This window comes from Scaptodrosophila lebanonensis, unplaced genomic scaffold, assembly GCF_003285725.1.
Source record: "Scaptodrosophila lebanonensis strain 11010-0011.00,11010-0021.00 unplaced genomic scaffold, SlebRS2 tig00000024-arrow-pilon, whole genome shotgun sequence".
NCBI lineage: Eukaryota > Metazoa > Arthropoda > Insecta > Diptera > Drosophilidae > Scaptodrosophila > Scaptodrosophila lebanonensis.
In genome coordinates this window covers 12,659,804-12,686,391 of record NW_022060538.1, presented here as the reverse complement: position 1 = coordinate 12,686,391, position 26,588 = coordinate 12,659,804, and the positions used below count along the sequence as shown (strand labels likewise).

Below are 26,588 nucleotides of genomic sequence, written 5' to 3'. Positions count from 1 at the left end.
ATTAAAGTTTTACCTTCAGCAAATCATACATACAAATTTTATACACTAAATAGTAGTAGTAGCAGACTTAAGTACAAAAATCAATGGCATAAACTAGGCGCTAAGTATTGGGCATGGAATACATAGAGGCATTGGCCTCCAGTGAATATGGTACATACATACACGTACATATATATTTAGGAACATATGTACAAGAAATAGCACACTCGACAAAGTCGTTAGTTGGTGTTAGCAGCTGAAAAATACTCTCTCTTTCACATCTTTGGCTCAAGAATCCGTCCTGCAACAGACAATCAAATCGTCCCCTCTCTCAGGCATTCGCGGCCCCTGTAGCCGGGGTAACCGCATTGAATTTACTGGTAATCGTATTGCCGTTCTGGATCTGGGAGAATGCTGACAGATTGCTGCCTCGCACGCTGGTGTAGCGTATGGGTTGGACGCCATAATCATCGCCCTTGAGTCGGCGACGAACACACACTACAATAAACCCAATTACCAGGCCCAGCACTACGACAATGGATGCAATTATGGCCGTGAGTATAATATAACGCCGGCGCAGGAAGCGTGGCGTGTCGTCCTCGACAATTTGGTACTTCTTCGGTATAACCATATTGCAAATTTGTTCGGCAGTCAGATTTGACAGTTTCGCGCCGGCCAATATATAGGGAGTATCGCAGCGGGCGTCACCCGATGGAGATGATCCGGCGATTTCCAGGGCCACCATCAACTCACAACTACAAAACCAGGGATTACCCTGAATTTTGAAGCTGCGCAGGCGTGGCCAGGACACCGCTTTGCTGCTATTGCTGCTGTTGGTGTTGAGGGCTAACGTCATCAGGGCATTGTGTGAGAGATCTAGCTGTGTGAGATTGGAACTCTGCTGCAAACTGGCAAAGTCCAAACGCTCCAGCTTTGGATTATGGGAGCAGTCAAGCTGCTCCAGAGCGTAGAGTCCAGCGAACGTTCCATTCTCCAGTGAGCGTAAAGTTGGCACATCACTTATATTAAGACGTCGCAGGGCGGTCAGACCCAGAAAGCTTTGCGAACTGAGGCTGGTCATGGCGTTACCCGCAAGATTGAGCTGCTGCAGCGTTTTTCCCAACTTAGCTAAGCCAGTTGGAATTACGCCAAACGCATTCCCCGATAGATCCAAGGACCGTAGATTGCGAAGCGTCGGCGCAAACAGTTCAGCTGGCAAAGAGACCAGTCCATTGTGAGACAAATCCAATCTCTGCAAGCAATATTTGTAATTAGTAGGGACAGTAGGCACCTTACAATAATGGTATTTATTTTTAAGATCAACTTTTTTCCTAACTAAAATTTCCATACTTACTAATCCAAAAATATTCAGAACTATAAAGAGCACAATAATTGCTTAAAGATTTTGGACGCTAAACAAAAATTTTGTTTAACTAAAAATCTATTCCTTTTAAATCAACCTCACAATAGTTTTAAAAATGTATTTAACATCTTTTAGATATTTAACTTATTATTATTATTTATTTTACTATCAGTATTTATTGCAGACATTCATTCGGTGTGTGCCATGAATTAAGAGACAAATATTCATCGGTTAACTATACAATTTATTAAATAAAAATTGCCTTTCCTTCTCATGCAACCAAACTTTTAACCTAAAAACATAATTTCTCTAACCTATTTTTTTTCTTGAATTTGAGAATTCTTAGATATAAAAATGTAACTTTTTGGAATTTAAACTACAAAAACGGTGAAGCTACTTTTACTGTATCTTACACCAACATTTTATTCAAACTATTCGAACTATATACTCTACTTTTCAATACTATCATATTATCTAAGACCACAACATTCTAAATATCACATGTGATCTCATATATTAAAAATTGAACTAGTTTTTAAGAGATTTCGTTTGCAAAAGAGACATATGATATAATGAACTGATATGCTGATCATATAAGTACCTATGTATGTATAATTGTGGTCTAATTCTTCCTTCTAGGTGTAACCAAAAATAATATAAAATGCATACAAATATTATTTAAAAAAAACTTATTAGTTCTATTTCTCGATATTTGTAAAGAATATATTTAATATAAGTACTGTGTGGCTCACCTGCAAGTTTGTGAGGCCCGCTAGAGCCATGGCTGTCGGTGCATCTAGAACACTGAGCTTATTGTAAGCCAAGTTTAACTTGGCCAATTGTGGTGTGTGCTCGAACAACTTGCGATCAAGCGTGGATATGCGATTGTGACTGAGATCCAAATCCTTAAGAGCTATGGGTTCATATTTGGTGCTCTTGAATGGTCCACGAAATAGGTCGGGCTTCAGCGCATCGGCAGTCAGCTCGTTCCAGCTGAGATACAATCCCTCCACATTTGGCACGTCGATGAAAAGTGGCGCCTGCAGCTGCTGCAGTCCACAATGGCGACAACTGAGCGTTAGCTTTGAATTTGGATCCGGCAACGCCGGCAGCATCTGAAGCACACGAATATTGTTGCCAGAATAGGACACAACAATTTCCACTGCCGTCTGCTCCACAAACTGCTTAGGCCACTGAGGCAAAATATGCTCAAAGTTCTGATTGGCGCAATTAAGGGTCTGATGCAATTGCCGATTGGCATCCTGTCTCATCAGGCACACGCATGTCTCGCATATGTTTGTCACCGGCTGGTATGGAATGTCCTCGTGTTGCGCCTTCACGCTTACGCCCACGCAAATAATTAAGAGCGTTGCACTCTCCAGCTGTAGCAACGGAAATCAACAACCAGAAAAAGGATAGTTAGTAAAAATTTGCAAAACAGTGCTTGTGTTCACATAACGCATTTGGTCGCCTGTGTGACATTGGGGACGTAGCTCAGTGGTAGAGCGCTCGCTTCGCATGTGAGAAGTCCCGGGTTCAAACCCCGGCGTCTCCAGCGCGCGTAGCTTAGTAAGAAAGGTTTCAAAAGTTTTTTTCTTCTTTTTTGTGCCTTTTTTTAAATTATTTTTTTCTCAAAATATACATTTGTATTTAAAAATTGTATACACATAACTGGAGCAAACCATATTCTTGCAAATATAGTTTGAATTGAATTTATAAATTCTTTGCTTATACCGTCGGCTAAGGGGAGTGTCATCCTAAAAGGATGTTTAAATGCTTTATACACCGATCGAGTGTTTTAGAAAACGTGTCTGCCTAAGTGAGGTGTCCATTAACAGAGTTTTCAATGCATAGTTATGTTTTCACCGAATTTATTATTTTTAAAGCAGTACCCATGAGTTTTATTTAACTAAGCTAATTCTGTTTATACATATCTTTAAACCTTTCGGTTGTCATTTAAGGATGTAAAGAAATGGCGTTGTTTTCTTTGAATTTCTTACAATTCAATGTGCTTATTTCGGTTTTCGAACGCAATAACTTTCCAGACTTTCAAAGCAAAAGTTTTCATCATAAGCTCAGGGTATTTGACGCTAAAAATTGGTGTCATCTAGTGTACAAATGGGCTTCCATATTACATAGTTAACTTCTTTTTTTGATAACACACATAATTCTCAATAGTCTAAGCTGACACTATCCATAAAAAGGTCTCCCAACCACACGCACACTCACAGGCATTCATATGAAGCGACAGTTATGGGACCCTGTCCCACCCCGCCCGACTGACCTAACCGTGTGGCAAGTCAAAAGCAAGAGATAAGATTAACGCATATAGCACAAAAATATTTTGCTTGAACAGTATTATTCTATACATATGTACATATGTACAAATATAGTACATGCTATATAATGTTTTTCTACTCACCAAAAACAAAAACTTGTGTTTCATTTCGTAGATGTGGTTGCAAATATTTTTTATATGCACGCTTTTATTTGTATTCCTATATTATTTATATTAATTTTGCAAAGTAAAGTTGCTTGTTGTTGGTGCTGAGCTGATTATTGTTTTTTTTTTTCAGTTTAAACTTGGCCTGTTCTAGGCACGGCCACGCACAAACTCTGGCACTTTTAAATTAGAACTAAATTAATGAATCAAACCGCCTTGGGCCATTGGCATTATTTGTTTTGATTAGATATCAGCTGCAGCCAACTTGTATTTGTCGCTCACGCTCCCTCTCTCTCTCCCTTTCTCTCTCTCAATCGGGTTTTCTCCCACACAAACACTCGCGCTCTTGGGCCCGTCTCAAAGTAAAAGTGAAATTCTTCTGGCCCTCCCTTACAAGGTCGACGTAGAATCGACACCTGGCTCCGTTTTGCTCGCCGCAAAGTGATTGTTGTGGGCCCAATGCAGCTGACTATATAAGAAATTACAATTTTGTACAAACTGTGTACACTTGGTTCTCGATGTAGATAGATAAGATAACAAAATGTGCCAGGGCACCGACTCTGGCTCGCTCTCCGCCTCGGCGGCTCTCAATTAATAACAATGTTTTGTTCCTCAGCTGCGTTGGCCACTGAGTCATGGAATTCTTTGTCATTTGATTCATTTTTTGAAACAGCGGGAGCCGTCGTCTTGGGGTTAAGATGTTAACAGGAAATACTCACATAAATACAAACATATGTGTGCATATTTAAAATGGAGCTCCCTTTCATACAAACTAATCAGCGACCCAAAATCCAGCAGCAGACAGCAAGGGTCTCCTCGTTTCATTGAACTTTGCTCGACTAAGACTGACTACAGTCCACACTCGATATAGAAACCCTACGCTACAACTGACAATTCTTAATACTATTCTGGAGTTAAATTAAACTGAATACGAACTAATCATAAAAAAATGAACATACATATGTATATTAGCAAACGATTCTTTGTTGGGTTTTCTTTTAAATTTAAAGAAAACAATTTACCAGTAAATCGAAGGCAAATTAATTGTTTGTAGGTAAATGGATCCTATTCCGCTCTAAAGCCATTCAACTACAATAATCTTTAATGCACCTTTAATTTCTAGGGCTGCCATATGATACGTTCACTGTATGATACAACTTCTCTGAATTTTCACATTATAATGAGGCACTGTAAAGAACTCAAAAATACCATATCGTTTCTATAACAGCTATGTATATGATATAGTAATATGATATATGTAAAACTCACAACTATGACATGCTTTAGATATTTTTGTAGGGAAAGAGTTGTTGGTACTAATAGGGATATTATTTCAGGTACTTGTATGTATGGCATATTAAAGTATATGGTGTGCAATAAGCATTCTCTGCGTATTAAAAATTCAAGCCAATGATGAAAAAGATCAAGATGTTCATAACGGATTTGTCTAAATCGATACGTATGTATGTGCCTATATAATAAACCCTACTATACCTTTTTCATTCGGTTACATTTATCTGGCGTTTAGACTATCTAGTACAGGGTATACATATAAATAAATATCACTGGTAATGAACAATCTTTTAAAAATAGTAAAGTTTCTGTAATACTAGAATGGTATTACAATTCTATTAAATATATGAACAACTTTGCAAAAACTGACATTCACGAAACGAGGCCAACCCAAAAAACGTTAAACTATGTTTGTATATAAAATTTAACATAAGTTCCCATCTAAGCATCCCATTTGTACATTTTCTTTTATTATTTTATGTGCGTATTAGATTGCTTTAATTATGGTGCACTCATATTTTGGAATATGTTTTGAAAGGCAGTTTCAGAATCTACTTATTTTAGTTTAAATTTTGGAAAGTTATTTTCCCAATAAGACTAATTATCCCAACAAAAAAAGGAATATTCTTATAACCAAATATCTCAGAAATGGTTGATATATGTACGCTTTACAACATTATGGCCTGTGCGTAAGAACTTGAGGCTCCGAACAAAGTCAGTGAAACTAATATATCGAGAATGTACTGCATGAATATGAAATTGATATCGGCTTGATATTGATGCATTGGTCCCTGGAAAAGGCAAGTTAATTAAGTTTTTCAAACGCATTGCAAATTGATGCTGACAAACTGTGAACTATAAAAATAAACAAATATATGGAGGACAGAGACACTTGTGAGTCATGAGCGGTCGAGTCTGGGCAATGGGTTGGTCGCTTGACCTAAGCGCTTGTTAATTTTAATAGGCAATATTTTGTTGCTGCCCGCGCACATTTCAAGACCTGCACGCGATCGGCGTTCGCACGCTTGCTTCTTGGCTGGCCAACCTATAAGTACTCGAACACACTCGAGCACACACACGCGCGTTTGTTATTCTGTGCCTTTCAAGCTGTGCAGAAATAAAAAAAATACAAAACAAAACCCGTTTGAGTAACGCGGCTCGCACTTTTGCAGCTGCCTCGGTCGCTGCTCATCCTCATCCTTTTTGCTAGAAGATCGTTTTCATCGCCATCGTCGTTGCCGACGTCTGCAACATTAAATCACTTGAAGCTGCAGCGCGCGCTCTGAAACCGAAAGCGGAAATTCGAAAGGCTCGATCACCGCTCAGCGTACAAATAAACAAACGATAAACGTACGACCGCACGAACTTTACCAGCCTGTTGCTCAAATTGAACTAAAACTGGAAACTGTTGTGGCAGCGAGCAAAACTGAAGGCATTTGGTTGTCGGTTGCCGTTTGTCGGCAGCCCCCCCAGCTCAAGTCAGTCATCATGCTGGGTATCGATTCCCGTTTCTACAGGCCTCTCCCCCGCCAGCAACTTGGAGCTTAAACCTGTTGCTGCTCGCTATTGGTACTGCCTTACCTTTGGCCGAATTTGAAGCTGCACTGAGACCATTGTTTATGCCACTGTCGCACTTTTCATTGGTGGAGATTTATAGCTGGCAGCTGCTGGCTTTGCAATGCGCCTTAAATGTCAGAGAGCTTCAAATGCTTCACGATAACGACGTTTGGAGTTGCAGTAGTAACGGAAATTACTTTCGTTGTCGTGACGAGCTCGTTAAAGAGTCATTTGCAACGCGGGCACTTCCTGTGCATCAAGCCGCGTGCGTCAAAAGTTAATGCGGCATCACTTTGAAGCGCTGAAGTACGGTCGCACATGTCAATTGGCCATCGTTGTCTTGATCGTTACCACAGCCCGTGGGCGCCGCACCGCGCCCATACAAAAAACTAGATTTGTAATTAAAAATACAACATTTATGCAAGAACAACATTAACAGGCTGCAACTATCTATGATGCATGTAGTAGTCTATCGCTGAGGAGAATGCTGCAAAACCTAATCCGCCAATTATTCCAGCCTTGATGCCAGCTCTTAGACCAATCAAACCGCCGGTAATGCCGCCCGCGTAGGTGCCATTGCGCCAATCTGTGACGCCGCGTTTCTGTTGGGAATGTATTGATAAAACATATAGTTATTTAAAAATGTTTGTCAGCTATCAGCGTCCCACTCACACTCTCAATTGTGCATTCCACAATGGAGAACACGGCGCCAATTAGTGCAAAATTCTTGGCATACGAATGTGTTGTTTGTCGCATTTCTCGCAACACCTCGCGTGCTGTTTGTTTCTTCTCATTGGCAAACGGATCCGACATGTTTGGATTTACCGAGGCGCTAAACAGTCCTAGCGCGGCGCCCAAGCCGTAACCTGCGAAGGATTGATCAGTTATGAAATACCAGGAACCTTGGGATTAACTTGCCCATAACACAGGCCATTGTCGACTTGAAGCCACAACTCTCCACGGCGGTCTCGATAAACTTCTCTTCGTTTGTTTTTATTTTCACTGGTCCATTGGACTTGGGTATCACTATGTTCTCACGATATCTGTTTAGATTCCCCACAAAATGCATGGCCATCTTGTCAAGCTCGGCACTCTCAAACAGCCGGGGTTTCGTGCCATCCTCGCGCTTGGCGTCCGTATCAGGCATTATGGACATGGCTGCCTTGTGTTAAATGACTACTTTTTATACAGAAATTTCAAAAATGATTCTAAGCTGAAGCAATGCAAATTTAACAAAAAAGAAACAGCAAGGTTGTTATCACATCGCCAACAGCTGTCTCGCCAGTGTTGCCGTCTTCTGCAAGCTCTGTTATCGGCTATCAAGGGCTATCGAATAGCATTTTCACGATACATACAATTCATTTGTTTAATCTATCGAATTTCATTTGCATTACTCATCAGCGACGTAGTCATCTCTTGAAGAAAAAAGAGCTGCCTTGTTTAATAATTAAATAGTCCTCAAATTTATTTTAATTTCCATTCTACGAAATCATGTCTTCCCGAAAAGCTGCTGGTCGTCGTGGAACCACGAAGAAGCGTGCACAGCGTGCCACTTCCAATGTTTTTGCCATGTTCGATCAGGCACAAATCGCAGAGTTTAAAGAAGCCTTTAATATGATCGATCAGAATCGCGATGGGTTTGTGGAAAAGGACGATTTGCATGATATGCTGGCCTCGCTGGGTAAAAACCCCACCGATGAGTATCTGGATGCCATGATGAATGAAGCGCCAGCAGGTCCAATAAACTTTACCATGTTCTTAACACTCTTCGGTGAGCGCTTGCAGGGCACTGACCCCGAGGATGTGATCAAGAACGCCTTTGGCTGTTTCGACGAGGATAACACAGGCGTGGTGTCAGAGGATCGTCTGCGTGAGCTGTTAACCACTATGGGTGATCGCTTTACGGATGAGGATGTGGACGAGATGTTCCGTGAAGCACCTATTAAGAATGGTCTATTTGATTACATCGAATTCACTCGCATACTCAAGCATGGCGCCAAGGACGAGCAGGAGGCTTAAGTCGACTTAAATTTATGTAACTTTTGTGCCACATTTTATAATTTTCCAAGAAAGGCAACTAACTACTTAAGTCCCACTAAAACATTCACAATTTAGTTGTATGTGAAAGTATTGATTAGAACAATAATATTAAATGTTTACATGTTAACTTAAATACTATATTTTATTTCTATCACATGTTTAATATACAGACAAATATAAATTATTTACCAAGGGAAAGTTGGAATTAATAGAATAGAAGTAGAAGTTTTTATGAAATTGAGCTCCGTCTTTGGATCTATGATGTCCAGCGTCGTTAGTTAAAGGCATAGAGCAGAAGCAGAATAACACAAAAGCCAATTACCGCTCCCAGTATTAACGAATCGCGTCGTTTCTTGATATTAATTCGTTGAATAAGACTGCAGAAGAATAAAGAAATACAGAAAAATCAGTTCACGACCCACATGCTGAGTTGATTTTTCAGTTACCTCGATATCAAGGGAAAGCGATTGGAAATGTCATTGAACCGTGTTTGGAGACGCTTGAATGCATATCGCTGGGCGTGCAAATTATCACGCGTCTCGATGGCAATGTTGATCTGATCGTTCACCATACTGCTCGAACTATGCAGATGTCCACTTTCCTTCAAGTACATGTCGCGTCGGCTCAAGCCGGAAATGGTTGGACTGCTGGTTGGGGCAAGGCCGGAGCCACGCAAAAGTTCCTCCCGCTCAATGCGCATGGTGTGATTAGCACAAATCTTGTTGAATTCCTGCCGGTAGCCCTGCAGTATTTCCCTGTGCCGCTGGAGCGTGTGCATTGCGGCTGCGCCTGTAGCAGGCAATTCTGACATGGATTCGTTCAGCGTGGAAAGCTGAAAGGTTTATGTGTGTAAATTTAGTTATGCTATATACATATACTTGTATACACACATATTTATGGAGAGGCATAGTTTATCATGAACTGCTACTTACCTTGTCCAGCATCTGCTCAATTTCCACGGATACGGTGTCAAAGATATGTTCGCTCAGTAAAGGTGATGTGTCAGATGCATTATTAGTCGCTACGCTAGTACTGCTGCCTGCACCGATCTTACTAAATGCCACTAATTTGAGGTCAATTTCATTTTCCAGTGAGCGCGCTTGCTTGCGTAGCACTGAGTGAGTAGGGATGAAAACGCGCGTAGGTAAATAATCAAGGATTTAACTGGTGACATAAATAGACTCACCATCATAGCTGGTGCCACCCATTTTTACTTGGTGATATTTTAAAAAGCTTTTATTTTTTATACAAGAAACTGCGACGACGACGACTGGGGCTACCTCCGATAACTAACTTATCACGGCTATTATTTGTTGCCGCAGCCCTTGTCATATTTTAATTATCAAATTATCGATAGTAGACCAGCTCTAGTGGAAACATTCCTGTGTTTTGGAGCCGGCAATTTTTAATTTTAATTAATATAAAGTTGTAGCAAATCTCAACCAAATCATGGCACAGACAAATGATGCGCGTATGCCCGCTGAGGAAAGCGATCTGCTGCAAATCAAACCGCTGTATGTAAGTAATCATGTTTGTAGGTGAGGTAATAATAAATGTATTATTTTTGCAGCGGCGCTGGACAAGAAGTCGGACGCTCTTGCATCATGCTGGAGTTTAAAGGCAAAAAAATAATGCTGGATTGTGGCATACATCCAGGACTTAGCGGTATGGATGCGCTGCCTTATGTGGATTTAATTGAAGCCGATGAAATCGATTTGCTGTTTATATCTCAGTACGTATCTTCATAGATGTATATACTTTCAGCTGTAGTACCAAGATGGTTTTCAAAATATGTAAATATGCCAATTCCATTGCAGCTTTCACTTGGACCACTGTGGAGCTCTGCCTTGGTTCCTTATGAAGACAAGCTTTCGTGGCCGTTGCTTCATGACGCACGCCACCAAAGCCATTTACCGCTGGATGTTGTCAGATTACATTAAAATCAGCAATATATCCACCGAACAGATGCTTTACACTGAGGCCGACTTAGAGGCTTCCATGGAGAAAATTGAGACGATTAATTTTCATGAAGAGCGTGATGTGATGGGCGTGCGTTTCTGTGCCTATAACGCTGGCCATGTGCTGGGCGCGGCCATGTTCATGATTGAAATAGCAGGCATTAAGATTCTATACACAGGCGACTTTTCGCGGCAGGAGGATCGTCACTTGATGGCTGCCGAGGTACCGCCCGTTAAGCCCGATGTTCTTATCACAGAATCCACATATGGAACGCACATACACGAGAAGCGCGAAGATCGCGAGAATCGTTTCACTTCGCTGGTGCAAAAGACAGTGCAACAGGGTGGTCGATGCCTCATTCCCGTATTCGCTTTGGGTCGAGCCCAGGAGCTGTTACTTATATTGGATGAATTTTGGTCACAGAATCCAGATTTGCATGAAATTCCCATCTACTATGCGTCCTCGTTGGCCAAAAAATGCATGGCTGTCTATCAGACTTACATTAATGCCATGAACGATCGTATTCGCCGCCAGATAGCCGTGAACAATCCCTTTGTCTTCCGTCATATTTCAAATCTCAAGGGCATTGACCACTTTGACGACATTGGACCATGTGTGGTTATGGCATCGCCTGGTATGATGCAGTCGGGTCTGTCACGAGAATTATTTGAGAGTTGGTGCACCGATCCTAAGAATGGCGTTATTATTGCCGGCTACTGTGTAGAGGGCACCCTAGCTAAAACAATACTCTCTGAACCGGAGGAGATCACAACGTTGTCGGGACAAAAACTGCCCCTTAACATGTCCGTGGATTACATCTCTTTCTCGGCACACACAGACTATCAGCAAACTAGCGAATTCATTCGCATACTGCGACCGGCTCATGTAGTCCTCGTCCACGGAGAGCAGAATGAGATGTCGCGTTTAAAGTTGGCGCTGCAGCGCGAGTACGAGGCAGATGCAAGCACGGACATCAAGTTCTACAATCCACGCAACACCCATGCAGTTGATTTGTATTTCCGTGGTGAAAAAACGGCGAAAGTAATGGGAAATCTAGCAGCCACCAAGCCTGAGGTGGGCAGCAAACTGTCGGGTGTGTTGGTCAAGCGGGACTTTAAGTACCACTTGTTGGCACCTTCCGATTTGGGAAGTAAGTAGTATTAGTATTTATTTTAAGTATTTAGCTGGAAAACTAATTCACGCCCCGTGCAATTGCATTGCAGAATACACTGACATGAGCATGTCTGTGGTCACACAACGCCAGTCCATACCCTGGTCCAGTTCACTAAGCACGTTGGAACTGCTCCTGGATCGCATTGGTGCCGGTTGCGTTGAAGTTGTCGAACCGGACCGCAAGCTACGTGTCTTTAATTGTGTAGAGCTGACAGTGGAACAAAAAATGATTGTTATGGAATGGCAGGCAACACATGTGAATGATGTTTATGCGGACGCAGTGCTGGCCTGTATTATGCAGAACGAGCTGGGTGGCACAAATATCAAGGGAGCTAGCAAGCAAACAAAGTCGGAGGAGTCACGCTTTCGGGAATGTCTTATGGAGACTCTACAGGACACATTCGGGGACAGTTGTGTGCCCAAGATGTTCAAAGGCGAGGTATTACCAATAACTGTCAGCGGCAAATGTGCGGAAATCAATTTGGAAACACTGGTGTGTACTCTATTTGTTAAATTCTAAATAAGAAATAATATTACCTATTCCAACTATTTTTAAAGTATTCTCAATAACTTTTATTGTTGTCTACAAAATTAAATTGTTTAAATATTCTTTTATTCTTCCTTCCAGACTGTTACCTGTGCTGAAGACGAAGTGTTGCGGCAAATACTGAATACCACCGTTCAGAAACTTCATCAAACTCTCGTCTCTGCAAACTGAGCAATTTTAGATTTAAATTTCCAAAATATATATTATCTTTTTTATTACGAAAAGTTGCCAATTATAAAGGATTATTAAAACTTAACGCTGCGTACTTTTGGCAATTTGCTCCTTGAGCACCAATATGCTGGCACGTTGCTCGGGCGGTAGCTGGGCAATTTGCTCGTCGGATAGTTGCAGAACCTGCATAATAAGTGCAGCCTTCTCTTGATCGGATGCATCCGAAGGCAGGACGCAATTGGCGCCAAGACGACTTTGTAGCTGCTGTGCCGCCGACTGCTGCTGCTGAGATGGCGTTTGCACCGCGGCTGAGGGAGGCTGCTGCTGCACAGGCCCTGGAGGCATGGCACCACGCAGGCGTGGATCCATTGGTCGCTGACGCGGATCGCTAGGGTATGGGGCCGGTGCACCAGCCGGTGGGCCTTGCGGCGGTTGTGGTGGCATTTGTGCGCGAGCGCGTGGATCCATTAGTGGAGGCGGTACTGGATTGGGCATTGCCTGACGCATATCCTGGTCTAAATTGCGTTGCATTATGCGCGGGTCAATGGGGCCAGAAGATACCATGCGCAAATCTATATCGTTCGGATGCATAGAATTAAAGTTGGGACCCGGCACCGGCATAGGCTGCATGGGTCCAGGACCAACAACAGGAACTTGCGTAGGCGGCTGTTGTTGAGGCTGTTGCACCGGCGGCTGCACCATAGAGATAACGCCAGTGTTGGCGTGCGGATTGCCACCCAGCACAGGAGGCATTTGATTGGCCTTGAAAAGCATGCCAAGTGCCTGTTGTGGGTCAACAATGCGCATGACCACCATAGCTTGCAGGAGCGCGTAAGCCAATTGCGGGTTTAGCATAAGCATCTGGCGCGCCTCGGACGGATTGCTCACTATGCAGAGCTTCATTTGCTTCATTAGCTCGTACATTTGTTCCGGCGGCAATGACGCTACTGTTTTGGTAATAAGCTCAGGTGCATCATCCGGATCGCATGGCTCACCATACGGATTTTCCACTTGCGGCCCTTGCAGCAGTTGCTGCATCTCCATTCGAGACTTCTCTGTACATGCATTATCAACTCGCAGCGTCCGTCCGCCGATTTCATATCCATTCAGATTGCGCATGGCGCTCAACGCGGTCTCCTGGTCCTTATACTCGCAAAATCCAAAGCCTTTTGGTTTTCCACTCTCGCGATCGAACACCAGTCTGTACAGGAACGTAAATAATGTAACTGGTTTATTTTATATTGGAAAGACATGATAACATACTTGAGCGACAAAACCGGCCCAACTTCGCTAAATATTTCCTTTAATTTTTCCTCTGTTGCTTCGTAGGGAATGTTGCCTACAAACACTGAGCGCATGGACTTATCCATAATGCTCTGTTCCTGTGCCTTATCAGCCATCTTAGTTATTTTTTGATGTAATTGATAAATTTAAAAACAGTAATAACGTTTCAATATTTCTAGAGAAACCAAGTCGATCTGCTTCTTCTCCGCTGTTGGCATATGTTATATCGATAACAATTGGTAGTCGAGTGTGTGCAGAGACAGGGTTGTACCGAGTGCTGAAGTCTAGTGTTAAAAACGCTGCAGCACTCGACGCCTGGTGTTGTAATTCATTTTGTCCGCAAGGTGAAGACGAAATTGCTTCTATTTGATAGTGAAATTTACACAAAAATCGACAAAATTATAATCAAACTGTAGCTAAAGAAGGCGTACATTGATTTCTAATAAATGCGTATGGACAAGTAAACATTAAGTGCATGAAAAACGTGGTTGAAAATTTTACTTTGTGTGTAGCTGAGGCACACACATGCACATACACACATGGAGATAAACGCAGCAATGGCCTCGCATTCGCAGCATATATAAAAGCTCAGTTGTATATTGGAGAAGGAGCGTACAAAGCAGACGGCGAGAAGAAAGATTTCTGTGTCATTGAACGGGGGAGACAACAACAACGACGACGGGAACGGGAACAGCGTCATTAAGGAGTCTCCCAATTGTTGAAAACCTGCAGGTGCAAAACAATAGCTCAAGGATTTATAGATTCGGCTACCCACTGTCACTGCCAGTGAAAATTCAACTTCCACCTCCACACATATACGCGAGGAACGATCGATACCATAACGGCATCCGTGCTGTTTTCTCATTGAACGCAATAGGAGGAAGAGCAGAGACAACAGCAATAGCAAATAGCAGCAGCAGCCAAAGGAGTACGAACAAGTGCATACATAAATACACACACATGAAATTAGCGCTCATTAAAAATTTTCTCGCTGTGTATGCCAGTGTGTATCTGTGTGTGTGTGCGTGTGTACGGACTCTCCTTGAGTGAAATCAATTAAATACAAGTGTACGGCAGCAAAAATTGAAAAAAGCGGAAATACACTAAAACTGTGTCTACTTATTGTTCGTTCGTTCATACTTCTGTGTGAGTGCGCGTGTTGTGTAAAAAGCAGTGACGCCGGCAGTGACGGTAACGACGACTGCAGCGTAATATATATGCGTGTGTGTGTGGAAAATCAAAGCAAAAAGGGCGAGCAACAAAAGCAGCAGTAGTAGAAACAACAAACATAACAAGAGCGTCTGCTCTCTGGAAGATCGAACCTAACAGCAGCAACAACAACAACAGTTTGTTGCTAGTTCGCTCAGCCTGCAAACTAGCCAGCCAAGCAACCAATAAAGGTAAGAAGGAGCAGCTGCGACTGCGACCATCCATAGTAGTAGGGGTTTACGTTAACGTGGTTTAATTAATTTGAAATGCATTTATTCATGACTTATTATGAGTATGCATGAGGGCCCACATAAATACGCCCGCACTGCGGTATTTGCGGCTTCTGCTGGTGCTTCTGTATAACCTTTTTTTTTTTTGTCGCTGTTTTAGTTCAAGGAAAAATCAATAGTAACACGCTGCCGCAATTTTAATTTCAAGTTTATGGCGAACTTTTTACAGCCAGTGTGTTTTTTGGTGTATGGGCGGACGATAATTGATTTTCGGCTTAATCACTATTATTTCATGACCAGCTGTGTGGGCAGACATCCCTTCCGTTTTTTTTTTTGTTTGTTTCAAGTTGAATTCTGTGTAACCATATTTCCTGCGCCAGTTGCAGAAACTGGTCATACATACAAACAAATTTGTGCGTGTCCGTTTTTGTGTGAAAAAGCAAAAGTTCCCCATTTCAACGTCATTGCCAGCTAAACAACAACGAAAACAACAATAATGACAACAGCAGCAACAACTCGTCATCGTCGTCGCCATAGCCGTCGCCGACGCCGACGCAGGGTCGTTGCCGTTGCCTGTATCGTCGTGTGAATGCTCCTGCTGCTGTTACCGATGCCGATGTCTCCTCCTTCTCTTGCACAAAAAGCTGTTCCAAAAAGTTGCTAGCAACTTGGCATTCCATTCCACTTCCACTTTATGCTCTTCCCTACAGCAGCCACCGTTTCGGACCGGCAGCAACCACAGCACTGCGTAGCACTGAAACATTAAAGCTTTGCCCACCGCTTCTCCCAATACCTTTGCATGCGCCTGTGCCGATGCCAATGTCGATGTCCATGCCCTTTACACACACGTATTAATGTTTATTGTGTGTGCACTTATGTTTGTTTGTTTGCTTGCTTGTACGTATGTAGGTTTCTGGCCGATTTTACCTGTTCTGGAAGAGCTTATGCGTTTTACAGTTGTTGTCGCCACGTCTCAAATAAATATAGATACATATGTATGCGTGTTTTTTTTAAATATATATATTACATACATATGTACATATGCTTAATACTTAGAAGTAGCGTTTGAGTTATTAAACAATATAAGTTCTAAAACTTTTATTTTATTTTTGAAACTAATGTATAAGTTGGGAATAATAATGTACATGTATATTTTTGTTTTGTTACGAAGTACATAAATAAATATTTATGTATAAATAACTGAACAGTGTGGTTTTTAGGAGAAAACCTTTAAACTTACTAGATGTATTTATAGTATACAAAAAAGAACAAATTTGCAGTTTCTATATGTTTATTCAATATACAATTTATTTTGATCTACTATAATACTTATGTCAAACTTTGCTTTGTTCGGCTTGCATGGGTTCCTATGCATCTAGAATATATGTATTTATGTATGTACCACGTAGGAAGCCATGTGTAACCAATTTCATTATTTATTTTTATGTGGTTGAACCTGAGTGTAATATACAGAAAATTTTGCTGACAACGCATTTTCTTTTATGTATTTGATCAGCTGGCATTTACTTTGGCATCAAAGACATTAATACATGAATTACTCTATAAACTATTAATTGTTCTATGATTTTTAAAGTTACTTAAGGAAAGCCTGGCAGAAGTTTTGTTTTTTAAATTTGTACAAACGCATTTAAAAAACCAAAAACCATTTTAATTCCGAGATAAACCGTCTTTTTTTGCATCCTTTTACTTCGATGGAATATTAGAGAGTATATTAGCTTCGGCTGATAATAAGCCAACCTATTCCTTTCTGATTGTATTCTGATGCTTTCTGTTTTCTCTATCCTATCAAACATTTTTTCTCCTCTTTATCCTCTCCTTTATCCACATTTGCATGTGTGGCCCATCGCATCTCGAATAGTGTGAAAAGCTCTGCAAAGCAAGAAATATTCACGTTTCCATAGATTAAACGACCATGAAGTTGAGTGAAGTTCTGGGTGGTGGTGTTGTCGGCGCCGATTAGTAAACGATCCGCGCATTCTTTGCATGGCATACGTCGCTTATATATCTGCATTTATTCTTATTTCTTTATTGTCTTTATTATTATTATGGCTGCATATCAACTTACCTTAATTTATCAATACTGAAGACTCTCGAGTTTCATCATGGCGTATTTTTATTAACGTTTACACTTTGTTTTTTTTTCCCCTTTCTTAATTAGAAGCGTTCGATTTCGGTGCCGCTGGCTAAGGAGCAAGATGGCCGCAACACAAGCGAAACATTCAGTTTTATGACTCTAGAACCTATGATAGTTGTGGAAATTTGCAACGAACAGTGGAGTATTACAGCCAGAGAGGATTAGTTTTCTCACCACATCGTTAACCCCATCGTTGGATTCAAGCCATCAAAATGGTCGACAGCGTACAATGTCCCGTCTGTACGCTCTACTTGCATGCGGGCATGAATCTCTCCGATCATCTGGAGACTCATCCCAAAGAGCAGGTGATAAAGGCGCTTGTTCAGATGACAATCACGGCACCACCGGCTGTACCGCCAGCACCAGCAGCAACAACAGCATCAGCAGCCCCAGCAACAACATCGGCGGCTGGGGCAACAGGAAAAAATTCTGCTCTGAGCATTGCTTTGAGGGCAGCTGTGTTTGGAGCTGCGACAGATATGGACGAAGCTGACGCTAGCGCCGATGTGAAACCAGCTGTGAGCATGGGCAGCGCTGGCGTTGCCAAGACAGCGACAACTGTTGCTGGAACAACTGGCATGTCAGCAGCAGGGGCAGCAACAACCACAACAACAACGAAAGCATTGATGTCCAAAACTGGCGCCCCAAGCTTGAGCTGTCTACCACCGCCACTATCCTCTGCCTGCTCCTCTAGCACGCCCTCCTCCACCTCCTCCTCACCCTCATCCTACACATCAGCCACAGCGCTTAGCAATAATAGCAACAACAAATTGAACAATCCACCGATCAAGCTGAAGTATGAGGGGGCAACCGCTGTCCCTGATCCGCTGGCAGCCACACCCACCACAAACACCGTCGCCGCTGCAGCCGTCGCCTATCAGCAAGCTCTTGCCTCCGACTATCGCTTTGAGCAGTCCCAGCAAACGGTGTCGCCGACGCAACCGCTTCATGCATTCCAGCATACCCTGCGCGGTAGCGTTGCCGCCGCCACAGTAGCATACAGTGGCGTTGGACAGCAGCAACAAACACAACAGCCACAGCACCACCACTACTTACCGCAGCGCCACGCGCATAGTCAGCCAGCAGCTGTCCTCGCAGCCCAGCAGTCGCACTATCCACATCAGCCAAGTCTGAAATATGCCTATGCCAATTCGTTACCGCCGCCACCGCCACTGCAGGTAAGTCCAAGTTCCGATTAAACACATTACAAACAGTACCCATGACTGGTCCTATGGTATTAAGAACATCAAACAGTTAAAAATGTTTCGAAATGATTCCATGCTTTGCTCAACTGAACGTATACCGGTTTAAGGAAATAACGCAGCTGGCAATTCCCGTTCTATAACACAAGAAAAATGTGTTTTGAAATGCTGTGAAGTGGCATATCAATCTCCTTTGGAGGACGGAAATATATTCGCCATATTTCTTTCTCAATTATGATATGCTAAGCCTCTGTCCAAGAATGTAACGGCACACACTTTTTATCTGAAAATCAAAAAGAAATGGACAGATTTTTAAACAATTCAAATACACTTAAGTCTGTTTTTCCACTGTTTTGATTTAACACGGTTTTAATTATTAATTTTCAAACACAATTGACGATGGAAGCGGGTCATAACCATCCATAGTATTGAATGTATGGAATCATTTCACTATTTGTTGCTCACTTTTTAATTGTTTTTTTTTTTCATGTTTTTTCTCAGCTCTTTGCTCAGCAGACGGGGACGTCACAATCGACACAGCATCAGAAGCCACCGCCCGCATATGGCGCCGCCATCAGTCAAATTCGATCTCAGCACAACCAAAATAAGCAGCAACATCAGCAACAACAACAACACCAGCAAATAACAATTCACCAAATTGCACCACCGATGACAACCGCCACGACGTCCAAGCATAGCAGCAAGAATACGGAAATTTTCTTGAATCCCCCACCACCGCCTCCGCAGACGACGCTTGCAAGTGGCGTCTTGCCCCTGGCACTTAAATATATTGGCGAGCCCTCAGGCAGCTCATCCAGCGCCTCCTCTTCGTCTTCAAGACTGCAACATCAGCCAGCTCAGCAACACCAACAGCAATCGCAGCAACAGCATCATCAGCAGCAACATTCACATCAATCCCAACCACTTACAATACAATCTACTTATGCCTCGCTGTTGCCAACGTCATCGCAGTCCAAGCCAAGCGGCAGCGGCTGCCAATCCTCTCCAGCGCGCGCGCGTCAAAGCAATTCGCCATTTGGGGCATTGTTGACAGCCGCAGCTGTTGCCGCCAGCGCTTCGCCTTCCTCCTCTGTGCTGCGCTATGCAGAATCACCGGTGGCCCACTACCTGGAACGGGACAATGGTGACTTTATAGTGCAGGAGACACCCAAGCACATTGTTGAGTGCGTGGAGAAAGAAGATGGCGAGTTCTCGGTCATTGAACGCATTTATCAATCGCCGCCAAGTGTGCTGCACATACACGATGAGGACGACGACGATGATGACGATGACGATGAAAACGATGCTGCTGATACTGAAGAAGACGAGGGAGAGAGCCATCAGCAGCACCACCACCATCAGGAGGAGCATGCTGATGAGGAGCAGGCCGCAGAGCAGGTGGAACATGGAGCTGGCGATAGTCGCAGTTGCGTCTCGTGCGTCACAACTTCAACAGCAACAACAACTAAAAAGCGATCTAAGACCAAGTCAAGTAAATCAAGGCGAAGCAGTAAAACAGTAAGGCGTCCGGGCCCAAAGTCCTTAACAGCAGATGATGAAGAATGTATGAGTGTGAGCAGCAGCGATGAGAGTGAAGAGTTGGAGCAAAAGACGCCGGCAACATCTTGTGGTGCTCCAACACCATTGTGTGTGGCACCATCGACCAGTGCCAACGCCACCGATGCCGCTAGTTCAGCCAGTAACAGCGATGCCAACTCCAACAATGGGAGCAGCACGAGCACCGCCACCACCACAACCACCAAGTCGAAAAAGAATCGCATTACTGTGCTGAGCGATGTGCCGCTGAATATGAACGAGTATTTGGATTTGGTGGGCAACATTGTGGCCTCCAGTCGTATAGGCACGACACGGCCGTTCGCCGCTATAGCGCCCATACCACTAGTTAAAGTAGAGAAGGAGGAGCCACTGGATGAGTATGATAGTGAGCAAATGACGCGCTCCATCAACGAGACTGAAACGCAGCAATCAGGGCACCAGCAGATGCACGAAGACGAGGAAATTGAGCAAAAGGAGCAGAAGCCCAACCTGGAGGAGCAACTACATCTGCAAGGTCAAAGCGTTGCTAGCAGCAGCAGCAGCAGCCATGCCACTACCAGTGTTATACGCATGGCAAGCACTACGAGTGCCCCCCCACAGGCACAGCTCGAGGAGCCGTTCATGAAAGTGGAAGTCGAGCAGACGGCGTTGATGCCACCGCAGCGATTTAGTGCGCCACCGCAGCAACGTGGACCTAAGAAATTAGTCATCAAACCAAAGGCGAGCGCAACCACAACAACGGCCGGAGCCACCAACAAAACAAACAAAAAGACTGACAATTCCACCAACAACAACAACAACAACAGCAGGACCAGCCACAGCACAGAAACCTTAGCAAGCACCTCTAACTCACAATATATGGCACAGGGAGCAGGATCCACTGAAGTAGTGCACATCAAGAGCGAGAACGGCGAACCAATAGCAACCACATCCAGTGGTGGAGTCGGTAGCGGCAGCATACTGGAGAAGCATCTTACGACCAGCTATCAATATCCACTACAGTCGTCTTCACGCAAACACACTTCGGTCAATGATGATGATGCACGCGTCCTACTAGAGTTCGCTAACTCGAAGCAGCCACTGGTCAGTGGTGGCAGCAGCACCACTTTCGTTGTCAATGCTAGTTTTCCGTCAGCGGGTTCTGTGTTTTCAACGAACGGTGCCACTGCAGAAGTAAAAGGCGACGGCAGCACCACATCCAGCCATACACCAATATCCGAGGAGTATATACTGCCCGATAATAATTTGGATGCGGATGAAATTGTGATATCCTCGTCGTCTTCCTACACCTCTACGCCACTGCCTACTAATCCGCAGCAGCAGCATCAGCAACAACAACAGCAATCCAATCCACAGCAATCGGCGCACAATGCCGGCACCACCAACCCCTCCTTCAACGACTTCAATTTTCTGTATCAGTCCAATGCTGTTGCTGGGGGAGTCAGTGGCAGCGCTGCTGGCAGCAACTTTACGCAGTTTGGCTTCCAGCACCAGACACAGACCGCTTTACCACCCAGTGAGGCGACTAACGCAGCAACCTTGGCCTCCAGTTCTGCCAGTTCCTCCTCCTCCGCCGCCTCAGCTCTCATTGATCATGATTCTATGAATGCCACATTCCGTGTGGCTAAAGCAGCGCGAGAACCAGACCACCAGCAGCAGCAGCAACCACAGCATATCGGCGTCTCCTCCTGGTATCAACAGGCAACGCCATCGCATGACGCCGGCGGCCCACAGCCCACCAACTTTAATGCCGCCTTGGCCGCCGTCGACTGCTGCAGCGTGGCCGTAGACAGCGACGCCAGCGATGCCAAGTACTTGGATTTGGATGCCTGCAAGCGAGAGCAGTTGAGTGGCAGTAGCAACAATTCACAGCATCAATTACCTTCGGCCTCAGCATCGGCTTCGACCACATCTTCATCATTTGCGGCCGCTGCCACCGAGAGCAGTTTGGTGGGTGGACTTAACATACGCACCGACGAGAAGATGCCCGCCAAGGGTGAGATTTCGGAGCAGGAGAGCAATTGCGATATTGAGAACTCTTGGAGTCAGTCGGTAAGTAAGATAATATTTCCAAAGCTGCCAGTCAATCACTATTCCCCTATTTATGTTGCAGATGTATGGCGACATATCAACCCGTTTCTTTAGAAACCAATTTTCGGGCGTGTACAATCAAATGCCGGACTGGCGCCAGGATTACTATCCGGCCCAGGATCTAAGTTCACAGCAGCGCGAGGGCAAGCGGTTAGTCTAGAATACTCACGCCTTAACTTTCACTATTTTGTTTTTCCATTTATTATTAGCTTCGATTTCCGCCTACCTGTCGATGTGGCCAACAATTCGGTGGCCGACTACATGTTTCCTTCGCAACAGGAGCAGCAGCAGCAAGAACAGCACGGCGCAACCTCCACCCATGCCAAAAAGGGTAAGCGCAAGCCCAGCTCAGCTGTTGCTGCCGCCACCTCTATAGCGAGCAGCAGCAACAGTGGCTACGCAGAGCATGCGTATCTGCTGGATGCACACCCCACCACATCGTCATCGTCGGCTTTGCTGGCCGGTCCACCAATAGCATCGACATCGAAGGCCGCTGCTGCAGCAGCTGCCGCCACCGCCGGCAGCATTTTGCCAGCGACGGCAGCGGCCGTAGCAGTACCAACAGCTGCCCCATCTGTGACGCGACCGCCGCGACGCAAGATTTATAAATGCCCTCACTGCGAGAACATCTTCGAGAAGCTGAAGGAGCGAAACGCGCACATGATTAGCGAGCACAACTATGTACGCCAGAATCGACGACTAATTTGCACTCAGGCGGCACTCCTCAGTTCCAGCATGGCCGCCAGCTCGACGGTGGCTGCGCAACTCTTTCCACCGCAATTGCTAGCCCATGGGTCGGGGAGCAGCAACGACCAGAATGCCGTGGACGCAGCGGCAGCAGCTGCTGCCACCGCCGCTGGCGAAAGTTTAGTTGAGGACTCGAAGGATGGTATTGTCAAGATTAAGCAGGAGCATGGAGCGGATCAGAAGTTGATGCCCTCGCGACGCGACACCCTCAACACCACACTGGAACCAATGCATGCTAAAATGGAACTCCCCGATGTGGAGGAGGGTGGTCTATTGGTAGAACCCAGCGCTGCCGATATCAAACCAAATGATGTCGTCCTATCTGAATTGGATCAAGCACCACATATACAGCCACTGGCCATGACAACGCCAGCTGCCAAATTGGCGGCACTCTATCGCATGCTCATCGCCTACAATGAATCCAAGCTGGGCCAGGATCGTAACATTAGCGAGCTGGAGCAGAAGGCCATGGAGAAATCTATATTCCTATGCTACGTGTGTCGCACCGATTTCCCTTCCGTCAAGCTCTACGATGCCCATTTGACTGAACATCCGGCGGAGTGTTTCACCTGCGGAAAGAAGTTCTATCGTTGGAAGAACTTTTCGCTTCATCTGAAGCGCCATCTGGGATGGAAGGAGTTCGGCTGCTATGTCTGCGATAAGAAATTTGTTGTGCGCAGTGCCCTCGTCGAGCACATGCGCATGCATACCGGCCAGACGCCGCTCAAATGCAAGATATGCGGTGAGTGTTAAACCGAAGCCTCTTTTCTGAAATTATCTTCAATTAGTCCTGACTGATTGACTGACTGACTTGCCAGACTAATTGGCGATCAACCTACATCCTAAACAATAAAGTGCATCTATGAAGTAAGTGAGACTAAGAATCTGTTTTGGAACATGTAATCTCCAAGAAAGGTTAAATGAGACTCTGTTTGGGGAACTCTAAGAGTAAATGTTAGAAGGAGGTATGGAACTTTTGACCCTTTTGTTGTAATGTCTTCGATTTTTGTTGAAGTTGGTCAAGCTCATCAAGAAGCGATTCCTGACTCGTTTTTCGCCAAAAACAAAGTCTAAGGAACAGTTTAAATTTTAAAATATTAGCACAATCTTTTAAGTTTTAATAAATGGGCTTAAGTTGACACTAACAGAAATATCGAACATGAGTTCTTTTTATTTTCCTTTCATTCCTCAACGTAATCTACTACTCATAATACTGAATATATTTTATTAAAAATTTACTTTTTTTAATCGTAAGCAGGCAAGAAGTTCAAGCGATATTCCAATTTGACACAACATCGCAAACGCCATACCAAGATGATGGTGCGGAAAAAGGAGTATGTCTGCCATTGCGGCGAAGTGCTGCCGAGCAAGGCTCGCTTCCTGTGGCACAAGGAGACGCACGATGTGAAGCCCAAATGCTGTCCCCATTGCTGCGATCGCTTTGTGCACGCCAATTCGCTGCGTCGTCACATACGTCTCGCCCACTCGGATAAATTCGACTATGCCGAGCCCATGGAGTGTCCCATGTGCAAGCAGATCTTTGCCAAAACTTCGATAAAGGCCCACATGGCGACCCATTCAACAGATCCGCAGTTTGATTGCGCGATTTGCAACAAGAGCTTCTCCACCAAATGGAATCTTAAGATACACTCGTGGGTGCACGCGAATCGCACAGCGAAGCCCTTCAAGTGTGATTACTGTCCCAAGGCGTTTGTTAGGGAGCTGGACTTTAAGAACCACATGAACTCTCATAAGCAAATAAAGCCGTACACTTGCGAATATTGTGGCTGCAAGTTCATACGGAAGTACAACTATATGCGGCATAGACGGGAGCATCACGGCAACAAGAAGTTCACGTGCGATCAATGCGACAAGTCTTTCCATCGCCACTACTATTTGATCGAGCATAGACGCATTCACACGGGCGAGCGTCCCTTCCAGTGCACCATATGTGGCAAGAGCTCCACCACCAAGACGAATCACAACAAGCATCTGAAGATACATCATTCGCGGGATCCCTTCACTGTTGAGGTCTAGAGGGGAGGAAATCGATTTGAAATGAATGAATATACTAATACTAATAATCGTTTAATGCAGCAATTAACTAGTAGTTATTCATGTCTCTTCTCTTTCTCTCTCTCTCTATGTCTCTGTGTGTGTATGTTGTGTACGTATCCGTGTGGTTAAACAAACAAACAAACAAAACAAAAAAAATGCATTAACAAACTAGTATTACTTATCAAACGCAACTATATATACAATTCATATATAGATTACGTATGCGAATGCCAATTCTTGAAAACAGCAACAACAACAAATATCAAAACAATAACATTTTAATAATCGTTGTACATTTTCGATGTGGTTTAAAAAATTAGCTAAATGTGAAATGAAACTATTTCCCTTAGTGGTTAGCAGATCCCTAGAACTCACTCACCTTCCCCCACACCCCCTTTTATTTTACAAATGCTAAAAAAAGTTTGCTTGAAACGCGACTTCCAAATTGGTTTTAATCGCTTTAATTTTTGTTTAAATTTTAGTAAATTGATATGTCTTCTAGTTCAGTGCAATAAACATAAATTACTTTTAAATGTAAGTACATAAAAGCAAAGCATTAACATCTCATTTTTAGTTCATACACACATTACGTTTAGAAGTAACAGAAAAGAAGGCATACAAGAAAAAATAAAAACTAGTTAAAAAGTTAATTTAAGCTACGTAGCTGCAATTGGGGTATTTTTTTCATCATTATGCAATTTCAGTTACACTTCTTTTACCTTATGCACATTCTATTAAAAGTAAAACAAAACAAAACTTTATAATCTTCGTCTCCCCCATAAGTTGTTATATAATTTATAAAGTACATTTTTACTGCGTATTGATTGCATCGGAATAAAGCTTGAAGAAAGCAGTATAAACATATAAAGAAAAACCTCTCTGCTAGCGAACGAACGAACACAACTGTCATATTGTATAAACTAATTTTGGTTTAGTATATCTTTGATTTATCGTAGTTGCAAGTTCTCTAGGCTATTTCAAAGAAATGTTTTTAAATGTTTTCAATTTAAGAAGCAATTAGTTAAAATTTCTAGATTATAAGATAAAACAAAAACCAACATAAGCATAAACAATGAAATTAGTTATGAAAGCAAAAAAACAAAAACACTGAAATGAAACGAAATATAAAAATTAAAAATTATTCCAACTTACAATACAAATTTCAACGAGAACTAATGAGATAATACACAGAATCATTTTGTGGATGAAATAAACGCAATTTATGAATAATTATAAAAAGTAATCAAACGGCATTTTTATTTATTAAAAAAAAAGCAATTATTTGATTGAAAAGCTTCAAAGCACTTCAAATTATGTCACATATTCGCGAAAATTGTAGTGTCATCTGTCCCGTAAGAAATCAACGTTAAACTTTAACGGGACACCCGGCGAACAGCATCCAGCAGCAGGCACTAATACGAGTACATAACTCAATAGAGAGGCGGCAACAGCTGCCCTTATCAGCCCAGCTGTTGTTTCTTTCTCTTCCTCCATTCACGAGAGGTAGTTGGCAAAGAAAGCACACAACTG

General features: G+C 43.4%; 7 protein-coding genes and 1 non-coding gene across 10 annotated transcripts; 4 read left to right on the top strand and 4 right to left on the bottom strand.

Moving 5' to 3' along the window:
- LOC115621161 (leucine-rich repeat-containing protein 70) lies at nt 1–4,203 on the bottom strand. The gene is made up of 3 exons (XM_030514721.1): nt 3,765–4,203; nt 2,095–2,724; nt 1–1,231 (listed from the first exon to the last, which is right to left on the bottom strand). Exons 1-3 carry the CDS (start codon nt 3,786–3,788, stop codon nt 311–313), a joined length of 1,575 nt encoding a protein of 524 aa, XP_030370581.1. The 5' UTR covers nt 3,789–4,203; the 3' UTR covers nt 1–310.
- Trnaa-cgc lies at nt 2,826–2,897 on the top strand. The gene has a single exon. It is a non-coding gene; the product is annotated as a tRNA-Ala (tRNA).
- A 2,826-nt stretch (nt 4,204–7,029) lies between the features above and the next one.
- LOC115621483 (mitochondrial import inner membrane translocase subunit Tim22) lies at nt 7,030–7,880 on the bottom strand. Its single transcript, XM_030515143.1, has 3 exons — nt 7,554–7,880; nt 7,308–7,501; nt 7,030–7,237 (listed from the first exon to the last, which is right to left on the bottom strand). The coding sequence occupies exons 1-3, from the start codon at nt 7,789–7,791 to the stop codon at nt 7,082–7,084; spliced, it is 588 nt and encodes a 195-aa protein (XP_030371003.1). The 5' UTR covers nt 7,792–7,880; the 3' UTR covers nt 7,030–7,081.
- Nucleotides 7,881–8,064: 184 nt separating this feature from the next.
- Nucleotides 8,065–8,808, top strand: LOC115620815 (myosin regulatory light chain sqh-like). Its single transcript, XM_030514242.1, has one exon. The coding sequence runs from the start codon at nt 8,127–8,129 to the stop codon at nt 8,652–8,654; it is 528 nt and encodes a 175-aa protein (XP_030370102.1). The 5' UTR covers nt 8,065–8,126; the 3' UTR covers nt 8,655–8,808.
- LOC115620814 (Golgi SNAP receptor complex member 1) lies at nt 8,735–9,954 on the bottom strand. Its single transcript, XM_030514241.1, has 4 exons — nt 9,862–9,954; nt 9,608–9,789; nt 9,122–9,507; nt 8,735–9,052 (listed from the first exon to the last, which is right to left on the bottom strand). Exons 1-4 carry the CDS (start codon nt 9,881–9,883, stop codon nt 8,950–8,952), a joined length of 693 nt encoding a protein of 230 aa, XP_030370101.1. The 5' UTR covers nt 9,884–9,954; the 3' UTR covers nt 8,735–8,949.
- Nucleotides 9,955–10,046: 92 nt separating this feature from the next.
- LOC115621654 (cleavage and polyadenylation specificity factor 73) lies at nt 10,047–12,610 on the top strand. Its single transcript, XM_030515358.1, has 5 exons — nt 10,047–10,189; nt 10,246–10,407; nt 10,493–11,784; nt 11,858–12,300; nt 12,436–12,610. The coding sequence occupies exons 1-5, from the start codon at nt 10,125–10,127 to the stop codon at nt 12,523–12,525; spliced, it is 2,052 nt and encodes a 683-aa protein (XP_030371218.1). The 5' UTR covers nt 10,047–10,124; the 3' UTR covers nt 12,526–12,610.
- On the bottom strand, nt 12,543–14,007 carry LOC115621655 (cleavage stimulation factor subunit 2 tau variant). Of its 2 annotated transcripts, none has more exons than XM_030515359.1 (2): nt 13,789–14,007; nt 12,543–13,726 (listed from the first exon to the last, which is right to left on the bottom strand). In XM_030515359.1, the coding sequence occupies exons 1-2, from the start codon at nt 13,923–13,925 to the stop codon at nt 12,607–12,609; spliced, it is 1,257 nt and encodes a 418-aa protein (XP_030371219.1). In that variant the 5' UTR covers nt 13,926–14,007; the 3' UTR covers nt 12,543–12,606. The 2 variants fall into 2 exon arrangements, with proteins under 2 accessions (XP_030371219.1, XP_030371220.1); XM_030515360.1 differs by lacking the exon at nt 13,789–14,007 and having other exon boundaries at nt 12,543–13,472; nt 13,521–13,528.
- Nucleotides 14,008–14,033: 26 nt separating this feature from the next.
- Nucleotides 14,034–25,606, top strand: LOC115621653 (serine-rich adhesin for platelets). 2 transcript variants are annotated; one of them, XM_030515356.1, is made up of 6 exons: nt 14,034–15,209; nt 17,428–18,581; nt 19,107–22,214; nt 22,276–22,403; nt 22,463–23,742; nt 24,256–25,606. In XM_030515356.1, exons 2-6 carry the CDS (start codon nt 17,616–17,618, stop codon nt 25,035–25,037), a joined length of 6,264 nt encoding a protein of 2,087 aa, XP_030371216.1. In that variant the 5' UTR covers nt 14,034–15,209; nt 17,428–17,615; the 3' UTR covers nt 25,038–25,606. The 2 variants fall into 2 exon arrangements, with proteins under 2 accessions (XP_030371216.1, XP_030371217.1); XM_030515357.1 differs by having other exon boundaries at nt 14,036–15,209; nt 24,259–25,606.
- Nucleotides 25,607–26,588: the final 982 nt, after the last annotated feature.

Excerpts from the sequence above, each read along its gene's own strand:
- LOC115621483 (XM_030515143.1), bottom strand. The coding sequence starts at position 7,791 with ATGTCCATAATGCCTGATACGGACGCCAAGCGCGAGGATGGCACGAAA. Across the intron at positions 7,502-7,553 it reads GACAATGGCCTGTGTTATGG|GTTACGGCTTGGGCGCCGCG; the intron begins GCAAGTTAATCC and ends AATCCTTCGCAG. Across the intron at positions 7,238-7,307 it reads TGGAATGCACAATTGAGAGT|AAACGCGGCGTCACAGATTG; the intron begins GTGAGTGGGACG and ends CATTCCCAACAG.
- LOC115620814 (XM_030514241.1), bottom strand. The coding sequence starts at position 9,883 with ATGGGTGGCACCAGCTATGATG. Across the intron at positions 9,790-9,861 it reads GGGTGGCACCAGCTATGATG|TGCTACGCAAGCAAGCGCGC; the intron begins GTGAGTCTATTT and ends CTACTCACTCAG. Across the intron at positions 9,508-9,607 it reads TTGAGCAGATGCTGGACAAG|CTTTCCACGCTGAACGAATC; the intron begins GTAAGTAGCAGT and ends TAAACCTTTCAG.
- LOC115621161 (XM_030514721.1), bottom strand. The coding sequence starts at position 3,788 with ATGAAACACAAGTTTTTGTTTTTG. Across the intron at positions 2,725-3,764 it reads AACACAAGTTTTTGTTTTTG|CTGGAGAGTGCAACGCTCTT; the intron begins GTGAGTAGAAAA and ends CCGTTGCTACAG. Across the intron at positions 1,232-2,094 it reads CGGGCCTCACAAACTTGCAG|AGATTGGATTTGTCTCACAA; the intron begins GTGAGCCACACA and ends TATTGCTTGCAG.
- LOC115621654 (XM_030515358.1), top strand. The coding sequence starts at position 10,125 with ATGGCACAGACAAATGATGCGCGTATGCCCGCTGAGGAAAGCGATCTG. Across the intron at positions 10,190-10,245 it reads CTGCTGCAAATCAAACCGCT|CGGCGCTGGACAAGAAGTCG; the intron begins GTATGTAAGTAA and ends TTATTTTTGCAG. Across the intron at positions 12,301-12,435 it reads AAATCAATTTGGAAACACTG|ACTGTTACCTGTGCTGAAGA; the intron begins GTGTGTACTCTA and ends TCTTCCTTCCAG.
- LOC115620815 (XM_030514242.1), top strand. The coding sequence starts at position 8,127 with ATGTCTTCCCGAAAAGCTGCTGGTCGTCGTGGAACCACGAAGAAGCGT.
- LOC115621653 (XM_030515356.1), top strand. The coding sequence starts at position 17,616 with ATGGTCGACAGCGTACAATGTCCCGTCTGTACGCTCTACTTGCATGCG. Across the intron at positions 18,582-19,106 it reads CGCCGCCACCGCCACTGCAG|CTCTTTGCTCAGCAGACGGG; the intron begins GTAAGTCCAAGT and ends GTTTTTTCTCAG. Across the intron at positions 22,404-22,462 it reads CAGCAGCGCGAGGGCAAGCG|CTTCGATTTCCGCCTACCTG; the intron begins GTTAGTCTAGAA and ends ATTTATTATTAG.
- LOC115621655 (XM_030515359.1), bottom strand. The coding sequence starts at position 13,925 with ATGGCTGATAAGGCACAGGAACAGAGCATTATGGATAAGTCCATGCGC. Across the intron at positions 13,727-13,788 it reads GGGCCGGTTTTGTCGCTCAA|ACTGGTGTTCGATCGCGAGA; the intron begins GTATGTTATCAT and ends GTTCCTGTACAG.